The following is a 24,424-nucleotide window of genomic DNA, read 5'->3' on the forward strand; positions in this document are numbered from 1 at the left end:
TGAACTACAGGCTCCTGAAAAAAAGTTGGAGTATTAGTACAGAAGTATTAGCATAGAGAACCGATTGGGCTACACAGAAATTCCTGCAGGTGTTTATTATATTTGATGGCCCAACGACTGTATAGGTAAATGGATATTGGACAGGTAAAATAATTGATTATAATTTATGATTTGTTCGTTGTGTAGGCTTAGTTAAGTTAAATACCTCTTAATGTGTATCTGTTTAGAAAGTACTTTGACTTGCCCTGTCATTCCAAATAATTTTTGATTTTAATGCAGTATATCCTAGTACAATTTATCATTTATAATATAACAAAAATTATTATTTATGTTTCAGTCCTACTATTCGTCTAAAAGCTCGTTTAGGACAAACACCTTCATCTAGTCCGGAAACGGCTCCAGTTTCTCAAAACCATGCCCAGAATGTATATTCAACCAAGTCATCGCATACAGTCACATCTCGTCCACCTTCGGCAGCTCGAGCAAAGACTTTGGCGGGTAAAGGAAATCGGGCCCCAGTTGTGAAAAAGAAGGAGAGTTCTGATGAAAGCAGTGATAGTGATACAGATAGCAGTGATGATACGATTTGAGAATATTTTGACATCATATCAATCAGTCTGTGCACGCTGATTATTCTGCATTTATTTTTCACCCCACACGAATTTACGATACGGTTTCCAATGTTTGGTTTTCTATCGATCCGTTGTTCCTTAATATTTTATAATATTTGAGATTTAACTCTTCAAAGGATTAAATTAACAGCATTAGGTCCCATCAGTTCAATCATGAGTATGCAAAGACGTCATTTGGCCAAATACAATCTTTTCAGAGGTTCTATAGAATGAGAAATTTTTTCTTACTCCTCAAATGTTTATTAAGTTTTTTCTCTTAATTTATTATGTTATGTAGAATACATGTAAGTAAAGAATGCTGATACTGATGTTGTCACCATAAAAATAAATATACATGTATATTTATTTTATTGTTTTAATTCTCGAGTTGAAAATCGGTAAACATTCGAACTCGTACAAACAATATTTGTATTTAAACAAAACTTTTAATATAAAAATAAGAAGATGTGGTATGATTGCCAATGAGACAACTCTCCACAAGAGACCAAAATGACATAGAAATTAACAACTAAAGGTCACCGTGCGGCCTCAACAATGAGCAAAACCAATACCGCATAGTCAGCTATAAAAAGCCCCGAAATGACAAATGTAAAACAATTCAAACGTGAAAACTAACGGCCTGATTTATGTACAAAACAATGAACGGAAAACAAATATGATATACAGCAACAAACGACAAACACTGAATTAAAGGCTCCTGACTTGGGACAGGCACATACAGAATGTGGCGGGGTTAAACTAGTTTGAAGGCGCCAACCCTCCCCATAACCTGGGACAGTACAACATAAGAACAAACTATAAAAATCAGTTGAAAAGGGCTTAACTCATCAGATCGATACAAATCAATCATACTGATCAAATTACCAGTACGTTTATATAGATATGATATGAATAAAAAGGGGCTCTGTGCTACAGAAATTTTACAGTTTTGATTGGAATGTAAAAATTCGAGTTCAAGAGGTATTCGCGTTGTCTTCTGCAACCACCAAATTATGTAAGCTTAGAAGAAATCAACTATAAAGACCTGTGAATTAAATACTAATATCTCACAGCAAACTTATATTATGTTTGAAAAATTTTGGGCGCAGTGATTGGCAAATAACGTATTTGTTTGTTGTTTCTTTTGAAAGAAAAGTCCAATGTTCACTGAACTTAGCTTGAGAACTTTAGAAAGAACAGTTTGATTTTGTGCATGGAGTTCCCTTATTACCATTTTGGACACACTATATCCTGCCAATGATAATTTGCCACTGGTCAGATAAAATTGTGTCAATTATACAGGAAGCCTTTTAATTTAATATGTACAGTTTAAAATCAAAGCATACTCTAATAGTTGATCAACTTCTGCTTACATCAGTTGGGGAATACACGTAAGTTGTAGATCCGTCATATATTCTTTCAGTCATAGTCAGGGGTAGATGCTTTGCTACATCCTAATAATGGGAAGTTGAATAAAAGAAAACTTCAATTATCAAATTTTTCATATATCCTGGTCAACATTTCTTCATCTTAAGTATCAATTTCAAGAAAAAGATGTACATGATGATATGCGCCAGACCCCACATTATGCTTTCGTAATTCAATTAAATTGGGTTTTTTTTGTGATAACCCAAAGAGTCAACGTTGAATCATTGAACAAAATTTAGTCTTTTAGAATTAAAGGAGAGGGTATGATAAAAGGCAAATTATTTGGTCCTCTGAATTCGAAAAGGCAAAAATTATTATAAATCAGTCAAATAACAACCTTTAAATGTTCACAGGACATTAGACTAACTTTCAATCATCAGTATTTATATCTTTATATTTTATTTTACATAGTTACATTAGGGCTATAAATCCTTGCATTTTATGCAAAACTGCAAACACAGCCAAAATAGCTTGCCATTTAGATTAAGATATTAGGGGACGACCATTTGATATTCGAAGGGGGAGGCAGGACGATTTTTTGCAGATTGACTAATGATTTTCATCTGTTGCTATGGGTCAATTACAATACGCTATTGTGTGATGCCTAATCAGATTGATATAACTTATCAACGTATTGTATAAGAATAACACGACAGGTGGCGCATGTGGAGCAGGATCCGCTTACCTTTCCGGAGCACATGAGATCACCCCGGTTTTTGGTGGGTTCGTGTTGAATCTGTCTTTAGTTTTCAATGTTGTGTTTTGTATACTGTTGTTTGTCTTTTGGTCGTTTTTCGTTTTTTGACATGGCTTTGTCAGTTCGTATGAGCTTGATTATCCCTTTCGTATCTGTGTCTCTCTTTTGCTACTCGTGCTTATATTTTTCCGTAGCTTCTACACAGGAAAATTTATTTTCGCTTATGTAAACAATTGTTTCCTGCATTTTGTGTGACAGACTTTCCATTATCATTCTGACTTCTGCAAGTATAATTACGTCTTAACACTGCACAGGACCTCCTGAGTGACTCGGGACATAAAAAGTGCACTCAGGACTCTTTAAAGTCATCGTATATATGCACACAGGACGAATGTATATATTCGTTGCACGCTGTTTATTTTAGTGGTTAATTTTGGTGGATTTTGAAAAATAACTTAAATAGATATTTATTATTTTTTATAAAATAATGAGGGCACGTGTCAGTGATTACACAACTACTCAGTCGTGAATTGCCCAATCAACAAAATTGATTGGATTATTCTTATTGTGTATGAAAACTAGTATCATGTTATCAGAACAGCGTTAAAAAAAAATGAATTACACGATGTTTTAAAGTTGTTTTGGCATTGTTTTATGTAATTTAATTTACTCTATGCTTAGTGAATTTTTACGATTATTGAGAAAAAAATCAAAAGTCCCATTCAATGTACTTTGTACAGTGTATGTGTAATGAGGACAGCTAACTCAATTTTGTTATTGTACGTTCTGCAGTTCATAAACAAAGGAAATAGCAATTAATTTGCTATTGTTTTATAGTTGTCTATTTATCTATTACAAGTTCGTTTTTGTTTTTCTTTGTGAATTTGTTTTTCCCTCTTCAACATCAACTTACAAAAAATTAAAACAACAAATTATAAATTTCATGCGTCCGAAGCGCTTTTTTTTATTTACCTTCATCAGGAACGCTCAAAGCCAAATATTTGAAAGCCAAGGATGTATATTGAAGAGCTATATATAACCAAAAGGACCGAAAAAAAAATAGCCAATCCATCTAACATGTCTAAGTTCAACTTTGCCTGAGGGAGTTGAAAGTTCAAACCCTAGTTTCTTTATAATTTCAAAATTTATAAACGGACAATTTTACAAAGGTTTGTTATAAATAAACAAATACATTGTATACTGTATACCTAGGGACAGATATTATATTTCGAAACTTCAATGTTCAAACTTGAAGTTACCTATAATAGTATTAAGACTGGGAGATGGGCAGGGATTCCGCGAGAAAATAGAATACGTACTTTATGTAATGAGGGAATAGGTGATGAGTTTCATGTATTGTTTACCTGATATTTCTGCTCTTAGATCAAAGTTTATATCATATTATTATGTAATTAATCCAAGCATGAATTTACTGGTCTGCTACATCTATATGTAACGTACAAGTGCAAAAGAAATTATCAATTTTCGTAAATTAATTTCATCAAATGACTTTATGTCTTTCATAACATACTATGTATTTGTGTTTCGTCTGTCCTGTCTCGCTATGTATGTTTTTAATTATATTGTCCTCTTGTACACCTGTATGTGTCTGAGGTTAATATCAATAAAATCTTGAAAAATCTTGAAAATCTTTCTTTTGGTTTGGCTAACGGAAAAGAATAAGTTTTCATGGCGAAATATATTTTTTTTAAATAAAATTTGCATATGAAAGCTGTTTATGAATAATATTTAACCATATGAGGAGTTTAAAGAAATTTAGAAAAAAAGAAAACGCCAAACGACAATGTGTTGTAAATAGATCAATTCAATGATCAAAACGTGTTAATTGTTAAATAAATCTTAATAACAAGAAATTAGAAATAAACATACTAATATTTATGTAAATATATTTCGGTAAATTTTTTTTTTTAATGCATTAGGCGCTTAATGGATACATTATCCGTTATTTTATTTGTATAACTCAAAACAAAATCAATGTTGATAAATAAGGCAATTCCTTCCATGAATGATAATTTTGCTTATATTTTTTCCAGAACAATTAAAATTAAAACGCAATGATACAAGAAAATTGAAATATGAAAATATTCTAGAGCTATATAAGATCAAACGACCTAATCAACCTGATAATATGTATTCAATATAATCATCCGTCATGCATGACATATCCCAGGAAAACGGCGCTTGCCGAGTAAAAACTTTAATAACTGAGTAGATTCAGTAAAATGACAAAATTTGGAAGACTCTCGACTGTTCGATTCCAATATGTCCGATATGTATATAAGTAATATTACGCCGTCAATAAGATATTCGCACAGGAAGTGTTATTTTTTTTATGTTCACTTGAAAAAAAAATCGGCACAATGCTTATCATCTATATTCATAAACAGACCGGAGGATCTAATGAGCCTAAGTCGCTCACCTGGAATCTATGTGCATTTTAAACATTGAAGACAATAAAATAATTCATGACCTCTTTTTTGTTGATTTTGTATTGCCGATATTTGTTTTTCCTATTTTTAGTTTCTCTCTGTCTAATATAGTTTTTCGCACAAAATACAAGATATGGATAAAAATCGTCATTCAAAGGCAATAACTTCATCAAGACGAGAACTAACAATTTTGCCTTTGTTGAAGTACATGTATTTGTAGATTGTTTTGCTGATCAGTTAGAAGATTTTGTCCTGCTGATCATTTTTTCTATGAAAAGTTTCTCTTAAAACCCTGCTTTGTTGTCGACCAACGCACTGATCGGGATTTTTTAGTTCTTAAGATAACAAACAGTCCACAGGAAAATGTGTCACTCTACCCGGACACATTATTCTGACTCCAAGTCGATCAGTCTTTGCTGTTTCTTCCTAATGCAGCGTGCTAAGCGAAGAATCAGCATATACCTATTTTATAGTCTAGTTCGACTCTACCAGGCTTCAAACACTGAGAACCTCGTTCACCGAGGCGAACACACTACCACAGGACCACCCTGGGAACAGTATATCAATATGTCAATATATATATGTTCCTGGACCACTGAGGCGGTTTAAAAGAGGCTTGAATATACCATGATGCATGTCAATAGAAGGACTTAATGACCCATTTTCTATTCACCTTGTAATTGGTAGAAATTCTTTTTGAGACTTAATTTTATTATTGGAAGTTGACCATGAAATATTATATATAACTGCCAAAAAAGTACAGCATTTTAAGACCGATATAAAACCCATATGATGAGAAAGAATAATAAACTTGACAGCATAGATGCAGAAATAAGAAATAAGACCAAGAAAGTTATAAAAAGATGTTGAGTATGTATTTGAAGCAAAGTTATGAAAGAAATATTCATAAAGTGTAAGTGTTAGAGGATGCTGTTAAAGTTGATGAAAAGCTGCAACCCTATCTAGTCACTCAGAAGTGCTACACTGTTTATATATAAGCAGCACATAATCAGTAACAAGAAAGGCTGTTAACTTGTTAAATTTTACACAGCAGTAATTTTAGAAGTTAAAATGTTAACAGATTTCTGAAGAAAATAGAAACTACATGAATGAAAAGAGAAAACTGCACTTCCATTAAACCAGTACATCAAGCCCTTATAAAGAAATTAACATTCTCTCGCTCTTTCACTCCCTCTGACACTTGCATCTTTACATACTACTCTCAAATATTACCCTCATCCTCTCATTTCTTCCTCTTTCTCCCTATAGAACATACATCTTTACATACCCCTCTCATTATTTACCTCCACCCTCTCAATTCTTCCTATTTCCCCCTCCCTCCATTTCTCTTTCTAATCCATACAAACTTTAGCAACCTATATTAGCCCACTCTATGTGTTAGATACTCCTATGTAAAAGTTTGTTAGTTGATGACAAGATTTTTAATCATGAAGTACCGGGCATGGAAGAATAAAAATTTCAATACTGAAAAAAAGATCAAAACTTTTTGACATGACACATGGAAATTGTTTTTTGTATTGAGCCAATTTTGAAGTTGTAGTTTTTATTTTCAATATTGGCTGGTTATCATATCATTTCTTCACATCTAAGGTAACAGCCAAAGTTACAATAAGCCAAAAAGTGTGATGTAATTTTATAAAAAGCAATTATCCTTGGATAACCATTATGCCGCCAAAATGTGTATTTAACTGAAAGGTGTTAAAAATATTTTAAAACAATTAAAAAAAAAAAATTTGAAATAGAAAAAGGTTAAAGACTTGAGTCCAAAAGTAAAAATTGCAGAAAGTTTTAAAAATTCCAAATGGTACAAAAGTACCTGTCTGCTTGTTCTAGCCAGCTGGCCTGTGGGTTATCTGGACTTTAAGGTGCTAGTTCACCAAGACAAATGCCCACAGTAAGACACCTGCCTCTTCCTTTCGGAGTACCAGTTTTAAAGTCTCTGATTTGACATTGGCATGTTACAAAAAATATTTAAAATGTTGATTAAACAATAAAATCTCCCCAATCAAAGTTTTGTATAAATAATGTAATATAAAACTGGTAAAACATCCTGAATTAAAATTTTGATAAAACAGTTAAATGCCTCTTTAGAATTTTGATAAAACAATAAAATAGCCCATTTAAAATTTGATAAAACAATAAAATGAGTAATTTAAAATTTGGATAAAACAGTAAAATAGCCCATTTAAAGTTTGGATAAAACAGTTAGAAAATCTGCCTTAAAATTTGGATAAAACAGTTAAAAAATCTGCCTTAAAATTTGGTTAAAACAGTAAAAGGATCCATTTAAAATTTGATATAAACAAATAAAATACCCAGTCCCTTTTAAAACTTGAATAAAAACAGTAAAACATCCACAACTAATATTTGGTTAAAAAAAGTAAAATATCCCCAATTAAAATTTCATAAAAACAAATAAAATTCACAGTCTCTTTAAAACAATAAAATGACCCATTTAAAATTTGGGTAAAAACAGTAAAATATCCCCAATTAAAATTTGGATAAAAACAGTAAAACATCCCCAATTAAAATTTGGATAAAAAAGTAAAATATCCCCAATTAAAATTTCATAAAAACAAATAAAATACCCAGTCCCTTTTAAAACAATGAAATGCCCCATTTAAAATTTGGATAAAAACAGTAAAACATCCCCAATTAAAATTTGGATAAAAAAAGTAAAATATCCCCAATTAAAATTTCATAAAAACAAATAAAATACCCAGTCCCTTTTAAAACAATGAAATGCCCCATTTAAAATTTGGATAAAAACAGTAAAACATCCCCAATTAAAATTTGTATAAAAACAGTAAAATATCCCCAATTAAAATTTCATAAAAACAAAAAAAATATCCAGTCTTTTTAAAACAATAAAATGACCCATTTAAAATTTGGGTAAAAACAGTAAAATATCCCAAATTAAAATTTGGATAAAAACAGTAAAATATCCCCAATTAATATTTGGATAAAACAGTAAAATATCCCCAATTAAAATTTGTATAAAAACAGTAAAATATCCCCAAAGTAAAATTTGATAAAAACAAATAAAATACCCAGTCCCTTTTAAAACAATGAAATGCCCCATTTAAAATTTGAATAAAAACAGTAAAACATCCCCAATTAAAATTTGTATAAAAACAGTAAAATATCCCCCAAGTAAAATGTGATAAAAACAAATAAAATACCCAGTCCTTTTTAAAACAATAAAATGCTCCATTTAAAATTTGGATAAAAACAGTAAAATATCCCCAATTAAAATTTGGATAAAAACAGTAAAATATCCCCAAATAAAATTTGTATAAAAACAGTAAAATATCCCCTATTAAAATTTGTATAAAAACAGTAAAATATCCCCCAAGTAAAATTAGATAAAAACAAATAAAATACCCAGTCCCTTTTAAAACAATGAAATGCCCCATTTAAAATTTGAATAAAAACAGTGAAACATCCCCAATTAAAATTTGTATAAAAACAGTAAAATATGATAAAAACAAATAAAATACCCAGTCCTTTTTAAAACAATAAAATGCCCCATTTAAAATTTGGATAAAAACAGTAAAATATCCCCAATTAAATCTGGATAAAAACAGTAAAATATCCCCAAATAAAATTTGTATAAAAACAGTAAAATATCCCCGATTAAAATTTGTATAAAAACAGTAAAATATCCCCAATTAAAATTTGTATAACAACAGTAAAATATCCCCAATTAAAATTTGTATAAAAACAGTAAAATATCCCCAAGTAAAATTTGATAAAAACAAATAAAATACCCAGTCCCTTTAAAACAATAAAATGCCCCATTAAAAAATTGGATAAAAGCAGTAAAATATCCTCAAATAAAATTTGTATAAAAACAAATAAATATCCCAGTCCCTTTTAAAACAATGAAATGCCCCATTTAAAATTTGGATAAAAACAGTAAAACATCCCCAATTAAAATTTGTATAAAAACAGTAAAATATCACCCAAGTAAAATTTGATAAAAACAAATAAAACAGTAAAACATCCCCAATTAAAATTTGGATAAAAACAGTAAAATATCCCCAAATAAAATTTATATAAAAACAGAAAATATCCCCAAATAAAATTTGTATAAAAACAGTAAAATATCCCCAATTAAAATTTGTATAAAACAATAAAATATCCCCAATTAAAATTTGTATAAAAACAGTAAAATATCCCCCAAGTAAAATTTGATAAAAACAAATAAAATACCCAGTCCTTTTTAAAACAATAAAATGCCCCATTTAAAATTTGGATAAAAACAGTAAAACATCCCCAATTAAAATTTGGATTAAAACAGTAAAATATCCCCAAATAAAATTTGTATAAAAACAGAAAATATCCCCAATTAAAATTTGGATAAAAACAGTAAAATATCCCCGATTAAAATTTGTATAAAAACAGTAAAATATTCCCCAAGTAAAATTTGATAAAAACAAATAAAATACCCAGTCCCTTTTAAAACAATAAACATCCCCAATTAAAATTTGGATAAAAACAGTAAAATATCCCCAATTAAAATTTGTATAAAAACAGTAAAACATCCCCAATTAAATTTTTTTATAAAAACAGTAAAACATCCCCAATTAAAATTTGGATAAAAACAGTAAAACATCCCAAATTAAAATTTGGATAAAAACAGTAAAATATACCCAATTAAAATTTGGATAAAAACAGTAAAATATTCCCAATTTAAATTTGGATAAAAACAGTAAAATATTCCCAATTAAAATTTGATAAAAACAAATAAAAGCATGTTACAGAGCTTCACATGCTGACTGAGCCGCCTCAACTCAGTTTGTACCAGTAATAGCGAATACTTGGTACAAAAGGTTTTTGACCGAGCCTCCTCACTCTCAGCCAGACCGAGCCTCCTCACTCTCAGTTTGTACCAGTAAAATCGGATACTTGGTACGTATGGTAGGGGACGTTACTATACCCAGAGCAGAGGTATAGCATCTGTGAACCCTAAACACAGAGAGCGGCTTAACTTCCCACACATGTACACAAGAATCCAATGCTTACTGATAAGTAACATTATCATATTTTTTATCTCAGTCACTGAAAATAATTTATAAAATGTAAGTACTGAAGAACCTACTGCAATAATAACATAAACGACTTGATTCCAAGTTTCCTGTGGTAAAAAGTGAAATATTTTTTCTATAAAGATATGCTAGTCTAGTTTTGATTTTCTTGAAGGTTTTCATAAGGATTGAAGATGTGGCATTAGTGTGTGACAGTAACTCAACAATAGAGTAAAACCAGAAAGATATTGAAATGTCTTTAACAATAAATGATTATAAAAATAAGGAGATGTGGTATGATTGCCAATGAGACAACTATCCACCAAAGTTCAAATTAAGTGGATGCAAGCAATTATAGGAAACCATACAGCCTTCAACAATTAGAAAAACCCGTACTGTATAGTCGGCTATAAAAGGACCGGAAATGCCAAATATGAAACAATTAAATTGAGAAAACTAACGGCCTAATTTATAACATAAACTGTTATCACAGAGATATGTCTCACCTTTTTGTAATTTTGATAATGCAAATGTTGAAATTAAAATAGCAATACTTTAACATGTAAGTTATGCAAATATTCAAAGTCGATGAACCATGACTGAAGGTACATGGCTAAACAATCTCCATGGAATGAGATGTGCCAATGCTAATACAACTGCATACCTTATTATAAGTCGTTCCCTTTAAACAAACCTAAATACAAACATTAACTTGTAAACTATGTAAAAGTTTCAAAGTCAATGAACCATGATCAGGGGTGGGGCTATATAATCTCCATGGAAACGATACTTGCAAATGCCAATACATTTGCATATCAAATATCATTGACTTAACATTAGCAGTTTATCTTAAACTGATCTAATCACAAACTAATACATGTAATCTATGAAAAGTTTCAAAGTCAATAGACCTTGACTGAGGGGGCAGGGCCAAATAATCTCCATGGTAATGAGATGTGCCAATGCTAATACAACTGCATACCAAATATCATTGACCTACCACTAGTGGTTCACCATGAACTAGACCTAATCACAAACTAATACATTGTAGACGACGCCGCCGGAAACAGCATACCTATGTTTCGCTTTTTGACTCCGTCAAGCCGAGACAAAAACAATTTACAAAAAACAAATATGACAGACATGTACCAATGACAACCACTGAACTACAGGCTCCTGACTTGGGACAGGCACATAAAGAATGTGGCGGGGTTAAACATGTTTGTGAGGGCTCAACCCTCATCCCTTACAACAACAAAAGACACTAAGTACAGATCTGAGAGTACTCACAGTTGCTAATAAAAAAAAATCATGTATCTAAGACTAAAATATCAATCATATAACTATAAGTACCTAATGGTATTTGAATATTATACTGTAACTTCACAAATTATTTCTTGCATTTATTATTGCGATTTTTCAACTATGGAGTTTAATAATTGCTATTAATAAAAGTCTTGCAATAATTTCTGAATTTAAAGTATGGTAATCTCTCTTTTGTATTGAAATCCATGATAAGCTATATAATTCATTCATTATCTTAGATCGTTGGCCTTTAGGGATAGTTGTCTCATTGGCAATCCTACCACATCTCCTTATTTTTATATAGCTGAGATTTAAATGTAGTTTTCTGTGTGTATAACCCATGCATTGAGTTTCAGGCTAACAAATAGACTTGCAATTTCTTGCAGCACATCTATCAAGAATTAGTAACTATATAAGAATTAATTCTGTAATAAGTGTCAAGAAAAAAAAAAGCAAATTTGTCTATCTTTTATGTTGTTTTTATAAATTCAAGGTAGAAAACATATTTTCATAATTCATTTAATGTCACTCAGCACAAATTCTTCATTTCATACCCAGAATTTACTGTCTTAAACAAATTCTCCTGAAATCTGAAGAAGACAGTACAAGTTTTTCAAGTCTTTAAATGCATACAAATGTTTGTCACATCCAATTCTTTGCCTTGTAAGTCTTCATATGGAAATGCCATATTTAGGTCATACAAATGCTAGTCAGATTACATCCACATAGTCTTTGAAATAACATATCTCATAACTGTTAATGCTTCACTTCTAATACAATTTACTTTATTCAAAATGAAGTCTTGACTGCTGTGATTCCTCTTCAAACAAAATAACTTGTTCTGAACTTCTCTCATCATACTGAAAAGTAAAACAACATGTATAATCTTAAAGTATGCTGCTTGTTGGAGTTTAATCAGCCTAAAATCAAACTTTCATATGAAAAGTTTAGTTTGAACAATTTTGAATTGATAAATGAACATGAAGCTTTATTAAATGCCAACTGATTATAAAATAATTGCAAAATACAAATGTTAATGTCAGATAAATGCAAAAGAGGAATAAGGGGAGGTCAAAAGGTAAAAATGTATGTACATAGGAACTTAAGACAAAATGAAAAAATATTTTATGAAAAAATACACATTACAATAGGTTTGGCAGGTATCTGATGCGTTCAATGGCAACGAGAAAGAGGAAAGGTTGAGTTCCCTGTACCTGTGTATTTGAAATCGTTTTTATATTATTATTATAAAGTTATCTTGTATTCTTAATGAGATATCTTATTTAATTTGAAGTTAATAAAATATCTTATACACTTTATAAGATATCTTGTTAAACTTAAACACATATAGATATCATATATTTAAAGATATTTTTTAAACAAATACCTTGAGATATCTTATATATTTTATGAAATATTTTGTATACTTTATGAGATATCTCAATTAAGTATTTAAGATATCTTTTTAACTTGAAATTAAAATAAGATATCACATAAAGAATACTGCATCTCTTATTTACACCGCAAGATATATTATTCAATTTATCAGATATTGTTTTTAGTTTACAAGATATCTTATTTAGCTTAAAACATATATTTTATTTAGTTAATATATGTTTTATTCTGAGAAACTGCTGAAGAAACAAGTTTATAAGATATCTCTAAAACAAAAAAATATATAAGATATCAGTTAAGATAAACACGATATCTTTTTTACTCAATAAGATATCTTAAAACCTAAAACAGATATTTAATAAACTAAATAAGATACCTTTATAAAAAAATTCGTAAGGGTTCCGCCTACTTTTTCTGTTAATCGCAGGCTCAACAAAAATGAGGAAGTAAATCAATAAAAATATTCCTCTTGATACTATCTTTTGATTGTAAGAAGCTTCTGTCCAAGTTTGTTAAAAATCCAGGATAGTTTATGAATCTAATAAATGTTTAAAAACTTTAACTTTAACTGCAGACTGAATGTAATGTTAACTGGAAGAAAACAAAAATTTCCTTCTATATACTAGCATTTGATCATAAACAACCTTCTGTCCAAGTTTGGTACAAATCCAAAATAGTATAAGAAAGTTATTAAAATTTTAAAAACTTTAACCACAGAGTGAATGTGTTGTTTCCTGGCAGAGTGAATGTGTTGTTTCCTGGAAGAAAATCTAATTCCATTTAAAAGTAAAATACGGAAAAAATGGATTTATTTTTTATTTTTTTACAAAATTTCCTTCTAGATACTAGCTTTTGATCATAAACAAGCTTCTGTTCAAGTTTGGTACAAATCCAAAATAGTATAAGAAAGTTATTAAAATTTTAAAAACAGAGTGAATGTAATATTTCCCGGCAGAAAAACTAAGTCCATTTATAAGTAAAGTACAGAAAAAATGGAATTTTATTTTTACAAAATTTACTTCTGGATACTATCTTATGATCATATACAAGCTTCTGTCCAGGTTTGGTAGAAATCCAGGATAGTTTAAGAAAGTTATTAAAATTTCAAAAACTTTAACCACAGAGTGAATATTTGTGGACGCTGCCACCGCCGCCGACGGAGTGTAGGATCGCTATGTCTCACTAAAGTCGAAGGCTCAACAATGATATCTTTAGTTATTTACTATATAAGATATCCTATTTTTAATTTATAAGAGATCTCATTTAATATATAAGATATCCTATTTGATCATAAGATATCTCAATTAGTTTATAAGACATATTATCTAGTTTATATGATATCTTAAAATTGGAATAAATATACAAAACAGCTTGCCATACCTTAGCAACTTACAGGATCAAAATCTGAAAGTTGTTAAAGCATACTAGAATTGGAGTGGTATATAATCTTATAATATTGGTCCGAGATTAACAATATACTTAAACCACTTTTAATTATTTTACATATAACAAAATGGCTTTCAGGGCATAATTAAGTTAATTGTTGTTAAAACAAGGAATCATTTGAATCTGGAAAAAATTTGAATTCTGGAAAATTGATAAGAAATCTATGACAAAACTAACCCAATTTAGTAGGGTTAGCCATCTAGCATGGCTAAGGGGGTTAGTCAGTTCATACTGAAATATCAGAGAAAGTAAAATTAACCTTAGCCAGGCGCACATGGCTAACCCTCTTTAGTTTGGTTAGTTTTCATCATACATTTCTTATCAATTTTCCAGAATTCAAATAATTCCTTGTTTTAAAGACAATTTTGTAACAAAATTGGAAATTTTACAAGTTATTGTGGAATTCTAACTAAAGGACATCTTTAATCAAATGTATTTATTTAATTTGAATCTACATAAAACTTTTTCACCATTATGATTATTTCCAACTTTACTTTTTGTAAAGAATGTCCATTTTAAGCATATTTGAGATATATATACTAGAAATTTGACAAAATAAAATGATTTGAGCTATCTATAAGCATTTATAATTTAGTAATGTGTATACAAATAAACCAAAATATTGTTAGAACTAATTACAAGAGTGCACATGATGAAATGTCTCGCCTGTTTTACTTCTCATTGAATTCATGTTGGAAGTCTGTAATATAAAGGTTTTACTACAAGTATCACCTAAACTTAACATAATCAATGTTCTATGAAAATGAGGTCATGGTCCGATGACACATGCCAGACAACCATGTACACCTTACAATCATTCCATACACCATACATAATGGTCCTATTGCTAATAGTACCTGAGAAACCCATCAAACCACAAAATCTTGACATTGACCATTGAACCATGAAAATGAGGTCAAGGTCATATGAACCTTGCCAAACAGACATACACCAAATATAGCTGACCTATTGCTTATAGTGTCTGATACTAACAAAATTATGAAAACTTATCATTGACCATAAACCATGAAAATGAGGCCAAGGTCATATGAACCCTCCCAGACAGACATGTACACCTTACAGTTGTTCCATACACTAAATGTAATTGACCTATTGCTTATAATATCTGAGAAATAGACCAAACCACAAAAACTGAACATTGTCAAATGAACCATGGAAATGAGGTCAAGGTCAGATGAAACCTGCCAGTCTGACATGTACACCTTATAATCATTTCATATACCAAATTTAGTTGACCTATTGCTTATAGTATCTGAGATACAGACTTGACCACGTAACTTTAATCTCGATCACTGATCCATGGAATGAGGTCAAGGTTAGGTGAACCCTACCTGACAAACATGTAGTTATTTCCCATATACCAAATATTTATCCTATTACTCATATATTAGTATTTCACTTAACAACAAGAAAACACATTTTTTTAAGCAGTCACTGAACCATGAAAATGAGGTCAAGGACAATGGACATATGACAGGCAGAAACTTCATATCATAAGGTATCTGCACACAAGGTATGAAGCATCCGGGCATTGCGATCATAAGACTTTCGAGTACCATTGTCTTATTCAGACTCAACCAACCAAATACTGGATTGGGTGTTTCAAGCACAAATTTTGTACTCCAAGTACTGATTAAAGTTTTATGACCTAGAGCCCAGGTCTTCTGCCTTTTGAAATATAAAGCTTTAAACCATTTGTTGCAGGTGAGACAAAAACTATGCTTTTGATACTATCATTTTATAAATTTGAGTATAGATTGAAAACAGATTACAAAGGGTTCATTAGAATCAGCATCCCGCCCACAACTACTGCTGTCAGTGCAAAAGTTTAATGAGTCCATTTATCAGTCAAATATAGTTAATAAATAAAAAAAGTCTAAATTTTGCTTAGGGTATTCTCTCTTAATGATAATGTGTAGTTTCAGTCCAAATTTAAAAAAAAAATCCATGGAGGTTTTTGACAAAGTTTTTAAATCTTTATAATCACAGACTGTACCAAAATATTGACTGCAAAAAAACTCTGCCAATATTTATCAGTAAAATTATTAAACAAGTTAAATGAATTGGGTCAAATTATTGACCCTAGATACTAATTAGTGGGGGAGGGGGAGGGGGGGGGGGTGTCAGATCATCGTTTCTATAGTTCTATATCTTTTATTTTTTTACCATTTCACTCTATTCTTTATTCTTCTGCCGATTGATATCTATTATATTTATCCTAAACATGCATGAAATATTTACCACTGGACATTAAGCAACCAACAATCAATCTATTCTTTATATTTCATTACCTCTTTATTCTGTTATATCTATATTTTTTGGTCCCGCTCCTTATCTAGTTTTTTGCCCGTTATTCTCTTATCTGTAAACCCATTCATATCCTCATAAATGGTGACCCATTCATAGCCTCAAAAGTAGGTCTTATAAAAATACAATAGCATAGATTTTATTATTGATTACATATTATACAATGCCAATTCATTTTTTTTGTGGAAAAGGAGGGGGGCAAGGTTTTTTTATATCAAATTGTTGGTTTCCTTTGAAAATTAGGGGGAAAAGAAATACAACATTCAGTTTGAAAAAAAATCTTGTGTGATATTGAAAAAAAATAGTTTGTTGTTGAATAAAGTCACAAAAAAAGGCTCAAGAAAAAAAAATACATTCACAAGAAATGACAATGTGAGTATTTTGTTATAAAGACATATCCCATATATCAATACCAACATTCTTGACACTAAACATCTATTTGCACCTATTCTTAAAAACAGATTTTAGTTGGTAATTTCTTTCTTAATCAGAAGATTTCACCTGTTAATCGATCTTAATCTGTGATATTGTATTAAAAACCAATAAAAATATTCATACTATTCCAATCAAGTAAGTTGTCATAAATCACGCATGTTGAATTTTAGGATAATAACGGCCAGTTTAAGAAGTCAAATCAAGCTGTGATTAATTTCCACTCTAGATAAGCAGATTCATAAGCAATAAAATTATGTTAGAATTTTTGGTGACCTGGACTGGGGGGCACGTCGCCGGAAAAGCAAAACTGTCTCACTTTCCGTGACTTTCGTCAAGGGCGAGACAATAAAACCATTGTTTATAAATTATCAATGCCCATTTTAGGGACAGTTATTCATTCATTGAACAATAATAAATTTCAATAGTACCAAGACAGCACAATATAAAGCTATCATGTCCATACAGCACTATAAGTCTAAAAAGTCAAGTTAAATGTTTACTAAGTAATTGTCAATTGATGTACCAATGAACAATGTACATAATTGGTTCTTGATATACCCCTGAACAATGTACATAATTGGTTCTTGATATACCCCTGAACAAGATTGTGCATACAATATGTAACATTGTGATAGGAACTGTTCCTTCTCTTTATTTGATATACCCCTGAACAAGATTGTGCATACAATATGTAACATTGTGATAGGAACTGTTCCTTCTCTTTATTTGATATACCCCTGAACAAGATTGTGCATACAATATGTAACATTGTGATAGGAACTGTTCCTTCTCTTTATTTGATATACCCCTGAACAAGATTGTGCATACAATATGTAACATTGTGATAGGAACTGTTCCTTCTCTTTATTTGATATACCCCTGAACAAGATTGTGCATACAATATGTAACATTGTGATAGGAACTGTTCCTTCTCTTTATTTGATATACCCCTGAACAAGATTGTGCATACAATATGTAACATTGTGATAGGAACTGTTCCTTCTCTTTATTTGATATACCCCTGAACAAGATTGTGCATACAATATGGAACTGTTCCTTCTCTTTATTTGATATACCCCTGAACAAGATTGTGCATACAATATGTAACATTGTGATAGGAACTGTTCCTTCTCTTTATTTGATATACCCCTGAACAAGATTGTGCATACAATATGTAACATTGTGATAGGAACTGTTCCTTCTCTTTATTTGATATACCCCTGAACAAGATTGTGCATACAATATGTAACATTGTGATAGGAACTGTTCCTTCTCTTTATTTGATATACCCCTGAACAAGATTGTGCATACAATATGTAACATTGTGATAGGAACTGTTCCTTCTCTTTATTTGATATACCCCTGAACAAGATTGTGCATACAATATGTAACATTGTGATAGGAACTGTTCCTTCTCTTTATTTGATATACCCCTGAACAAGATTGTGCATACAATATGTAACATTGTGATAGGAACTCTTCCTTCTCTTTATTTGATATACCCCTGAACAAGATTGTGCATACAATATGTAACATTGTGATAGGAACTCTTCCTTCTCTTTATTTGATATACCCCTGAACAAGATTGTGCATACAATATGTAACATTGTGATAGGAACTCTTCCTTCTCTTTATTTGATATACCCCTGAACAAGATTGTGCATACAATATGTAACATTGTGATAGGAACTCTTCCTTCTCTTTATTTGATATACCCCTGAACAAGATTGTGCATACAATATGTAACATTGTGATAGGAACTCTTCCTTCTCTTTATTTGATATACCCCTGAACAAGATTGTGCATACAATATGTAACATTGTGATAGGAACTCTTCCTTCTCTTTATTTGATATACCCCTGAACAAGATTGTGCATACAATATGTAACATTGTGATAGGAACTCTTCCTTCTCTTTATTTGATATACCCCTGAACAAGATTGTGCATACAATATGTAACATTGTGATAGGAACTCTTCCTTCTCTTTATTTGATATACCCCTGAACAAGATTGTGCATACAATATGTAACATTGTGATAGGAACTCTTCCTTCTCTTTATTTGATATACCCCTGAACAAGATTGTGCATACAATATGTAACATTGTGATAGGAACTCTTCCTTCTCTTTATTTGATATACCCCTGAACAAGATTGTGCATACAATATGTAACATTGTGATAGGAACTATTCCTTCTCTTTATTTTATATACCCCTGAACAAGATTGTGCATACAATATGTAACATTGTGATAGGAACTCTTCCTTCTCTTTATTTGATATACCCCTGAACAAGATTGTGCATACAATATGTAACATTGTGATAGGAACTCTTCCTTCTCTTTATTTGATATACCCCTGAACAAGATTGTGCATACAATATGTAACATTGTGATAGGAACTCTTCCTTCTCTTTATTTGATATACCCCTGAACAAGATTGTGCATACAATATGTAACATTGTGATAGGAACTGTTCCTTCTCTTTATTTGATATACCCCTGAACAAGATTGTGCATACAATATGTAACATTGTGATAGGAACTCTTCCTTCTCTTTATTTGATATACCCCTGAACAAGATTGTGCATACAATATGTAACATTGTGATAGGAACTCTTCCTTCTCTTTATTTGATATACCCCTGAACAAGATTGTGCATACAATATGTAACATTGTGATAGGAACTCTTCCTTCTCTTTATTTGATATACCCCTGAACAAGATTGTGCATACAATATGTAACATTGTGATAGGAACTCTTCCTTCTCTTTATTTGATATACCCCTGAACAAGATTGTGCATACAATATGTAACATTGTGATAGGAACTGTTCCTTCTCTTTATTTGATATACCCCTGAACAAGATTGTGCATACAATATGTAACATTGTGATAGGAACTGTTCCTTCTCTTTATTTGATATACCCCTGAACAAGATTGTGCATACAATATGTAACATTGTGATAGGAACTCTTCCTTCTCTTTATTTGATATACCCCTGAACAAGATTGTGCATACAATATGTAACATTGTGATAGGAACTCTTCCTTCTCTTTATTTGATATACCCCTGAACAAGATTGTGCATACAATATGTAACATTGTGATAGGAACTCTTCCTTCTCTTTATTTGATATACCCCTGAACAAGATTGTGCATACAATATGTAACATTGTGATAGGAACTCTTCCTTCTCTTTATTTGATATACCCCTGAACAAGATTGTGCATACAATATGTAACATTGTGATAGGAACTCTTCCTTCTCTTTATTTGATATACCCCTGAACAAGATTGTGCATACAATATGTAACATTGTGATAGGAACTGTTCCTTCTCTTTATTTGATATACCCCTGAACAAGATTGTGCATACAATATGTAACATTGTGATAGGAACTGTTCCTTCTCTTTATTTGATATACCCCTGAACAAGATTGTGCATACAATATGTAACATTGTGATAGGAACTGTTCCTTCTCTTTATTTGATATACCCCTGAACAAGATTGTGCATACAATATGTAACATTGTGATAGGAACTGTTCCTTCTCTTTATTTGATATACCCCTGAACAAGATTGTGCATACAATATGTAACATTGTGATAGGAACTGTTCCTTCTCTTTATTTGATATACCCCTGAACAAGATTGTGCATACAATATGTAACATTGTGATAGGAACTGTTCCTTCTCTTTATTTGATATACCCCTGAACAAGATTGTGCATACAATATGTAACATTGTGATAGGAACTGTTCCTTCTCTTTATTTGATATACCCCTGAACAAGATTGTGCATACAATATGTAACATTGTGATAGGAACTGTTCCTTCTCTTTATTTGATATACCCCTGAACAAGATTGTGCATACAATATGTAACATTGTGATAGGAACTGTTCCTTCTCTTTATTTGATATACCCCTGAACAAGATTGTGCATACAATATGTAACATTGTGATAGGAACTGTTCCTTCTCTTTATTTGATATACCCCTGAACAAGATTGTGCATACAATATGTAACATTGTGATAGGAACTGTTCCTTCTCTTTATTTGATATACCCCTGAACAAGATTGTGCATACAATATGTAACATTGTGATAGGAACTGTTCCTTCTCTTTATTTGATATACCCCTGAACAAGATTGTGCATACAATATGTAACATTGTGATAGGAACTGTTCCTTCTCTTTATTTGATATACCCCTGAACAAGATTGTGCATACAATATGTAACATTGTGATAGGAACTGTTCCTTCTCTTTATTTGATATACCCCTGAACAAGATTGTGCATACAATATGTAACATTGTGATAGGAACTGTTCCTTCTCTTTATCTTGATATACCCCTGAACAAGATTGTGCATACAATATGTAACATTGTGATAGGAACTGTTCCTTCTCTTTATCTTGATATACCCCTGAACAAGATTGTGCATACAATATGTAACATTGTGATAGGAACTGTTCCTTCTCTTTATCTTGATATACCCCTGAACAAGATTGTGCATACAATATGTAACATTGTGATAGGAACTGTTCCTTCTCTTTATTTGATATACCCCTGAACAAGATTGTGCATACAATATGTAACATTGTGATAGGAACTGTTCCTTCTCTTTATTTGATATACCCCTGAACAAGATTGTGCATACAATATGTAACATTGTGATAGGAACTGTTCCTTCTCTTTATTTGATATACCCCTGAACAAGATTGTGCATACAATATGTAACATTGTGATAGGAACTGTTCCTTCTCTTTATTTGATATACCCCTGAACAAGATTGTGCATACAATATGTAACATTGTGATAGGAACTGTTCCTTCTCTTTATTTGATATACCCCTGAACAAGATTGTGCATACAATATGTAACATTGTGATAGGAACTCTTCCTTCTCTTTATTTGATATACCCCTGAACAAGATTGTGCATACAATATGTAACATTGTGATAGGAACTCTTCCTTCTCTTTATTTGATATACCCCTGAACAAGATTGTGCATACAATATGTAACATTGTGATAGGAACTGTTCCTTCTCTTTATTTGATATACCCCTGAACAAGATTGTGCATACAATATGTAACATTGTGATAGGAACTGTTCCTTCTCTTTATCTTGCATAGATTGAAGAGCAGATTGATACATATTTCTTAATATAAGTTGTTTTTTTTAATTAAGAAGGTGTGAATGGCTGGGTGACGTTAGCTGTCACATTTTATTTTGTCTGTTTCAACCACCTTTTATTCCATGATTAACCAAATTAAAAATGCAAAATAACAACTTAAACATTAACCCAGCATAAATTACTGTTCACAGTTTTAGCATGGTGAGCTTCATTCAACCAGCTGAGTTTTTCGCTAAATTGGGATATCGAAAATACAGGTGAACAGAATAATTCTGCGCTAAAATGGGCTCTAATGTCTGCGCTAAAATGTCTCCTAGTAGTTTTTTGCTAAAATGTCCTGCGCCCAATCAATACAAATGTTTCAGAGTCAATGAACCATGATGAGGGAACAGGACCATATAATCTCTATAGAAATGAGATGAGCAAATGCTAATAGGATTGCATACCAATATATATAAACATAAAAAGTCTGATCTGATAAAAGATTTTGAGGGGAATTACTAATGAAAAATGTTTCTATTTTTATTTAATAGTCTCCTGTGTAACAACTCTTTATACGAAAGAATCTGCAGATGGTTTGTTGCAAAGCAAACTTTATGGCCATCACCAACAAAACATATTTTTCAGTAATAGTTCCTCCCTTCTCCAAAATTTTTTAGCTACTTAAGTGATCTATAACTTATATATCATCTTGAATATGTATGTAACATTTGCCACAGTACAGTAAACAAGCAATGTCGGGGCAGCTGTATAGCGACTATATGGTACGGGTTGGTCTCATTGTTGAAAGCCGTATAGTAAACTTTAGTTGCTTAAATCAGCATTATTTGGACTGGTGGATAATTGTCTCGTTGGCAATCATACCACATCCTTTAACTAATATGACAATTGATAAAAACAACCAATCAAGTCTCCTACCTGTAAACTTTGCTTTAAGTCTTCTCTGATGTATGACCTCTCCAATTTCAAAATTCATAATTGAATCTCCTTATGTCATGCATTGGCTTAATACATTTTCATATTTCCATTTCCACTCTATGCTTTTAAGTCTTAAGATTCTTCATTTGATTCAGTAGCTATTAATCATTTCCTGCAAAACATAAAACATGAATTAGGATTAACAAATGGGAATAATTTTGGAAAATATTTATATAAAACTAGATAGTTTTGGAATAACAGGTCAATAATTTAATGATCCTGCACTACAAATACAAATAAACAGTACAAAGAGATAACTCTGTTCATTTTAGATGACAATAAAAAAAAAACAGCTCAAATATTACCTACTTAAAAACTGTGTTTCACATGTTTTGGACTTAAAAATTATGTATAAAGAAGATAAACCTTGATAAATTTTGAACTCATCATAATTTATACATCTTAATATTTAACATATAACAAGGAATTATTTGAATCTGGAATGATTTTGAATTCTGGAAAATTGAAATGAATAGTATGATGAAAACTTACCCAACTTGTAACTTTGGTAATATAATGCAAATATTGAATCCAAATAGCAATATTAAAAACATGTAAACTATACACTGGACGTTAAGCAACCAACAATGAACGATGTAAACTATGCAAAACATTCAAAGTAGACAATGACTGAGGGGTGGGACCAAATAATCTCTATGGAAATGCGATGTGCCCATGCTTATACAACTGCATACCAAATATCATTGACCTACCACTTCAAGGCACTTGTGGTTCACCATAAACTAGACCTAATCACAAACTAATACATTGTTGACACCTCCGCCAACATTGCTGTCTTGAAACAGCATACCTAAGTCTTGTTTTTTGACTCTGTCAAGGTGAGACAATAAACAAAATATAAAACCTACCATGTATGAGATACAAAAGTCCTGTTTACACAAAACTCGTGAATCTATGGTTCTTCATCATGAACAATATTGGAACAGTATGGCTCAATATCTGTAATAAAAACATAATCATAACTGTTTGTTTGTTAATATACAAAAAAATGTCTTAACATACAAATTATTATTTTTGATACCAAAAACAATTTTATCTATTTACTTTAACATTATTACTATTGATTCTTTTCACTAAAACTGAGATATTCATATAATTTTGTCTAAATACTTACAAAATGATTATTTTGACTGTGCTTATTAGTTTTTTCC

At 31.0% G+C, this 24,424-nt stretch overlaps 1 protein-coding gene and 1 long non-coding RNA gene across 3 annotated transcripts in view; one reads left to right on the forward strand and one right to left on the reverse strand.

Moving 5' to 3' along the window:
* LOC127705761 (centriolar satellite-associated tubulin polyglutamylase complex regulator 1-like) overlaps nucleotides 1-977 on the forward strand; it is a 35,578-nt gene extending 34,601 nt beyond the window's left edge. For both annotated transcript variants that reach the window (XM_052210121.1, XM_052210122.1), the window contains one exon: nucleotides 338-977. In XM_052210121.1, the coding sequence (XP_052066081.1) occupies nucleotides 338-590 (253 nt within the window). In that variant the 3' untranslated portion in view covers nucleotides 591-977. The remainder of the gene's footprint in view (nucleotides 1-337) is intronic.
* Nucleotides 978-11,995: 11,018 nt separating this feature from the next.
* On the reverse strand, nucleotides 11,996-24,219 carry LOC127705772 (uncharacterized). The gene is made up of 3 exons (XR_007984004.1): nucleotides 24,122-24,219; nucleotides 23,193-23,364; nucleotides 11,996-12,402 (listed from the first exon to the last, which is right to left on the reverse strand). It is a non-coding gene; the product is annotated as an uncharacterized LOC127705772 (long non-coding RNA).
* Nucleotides 24,220-24,424: the final 205 nt, after the last annotated feature.

This window comes from Mytilus californianus, unplaced genomic scaffold (genome assembly GCF_021869535.1).
Source record: "Mytilus californianus isolate M0D057914Y unplaced genomic scaffold, xbMytCali1.0.p SCAF_6, whole genome shotgun sequence".
In the NCBI taxonomy this organism is placed as follows: domain Eukaryota; kingdom Metazoa; phylum Mollusca; class Bivalvia; order Mytilida; family Mytilidae; genus Mytilus; species Mytilus californianus.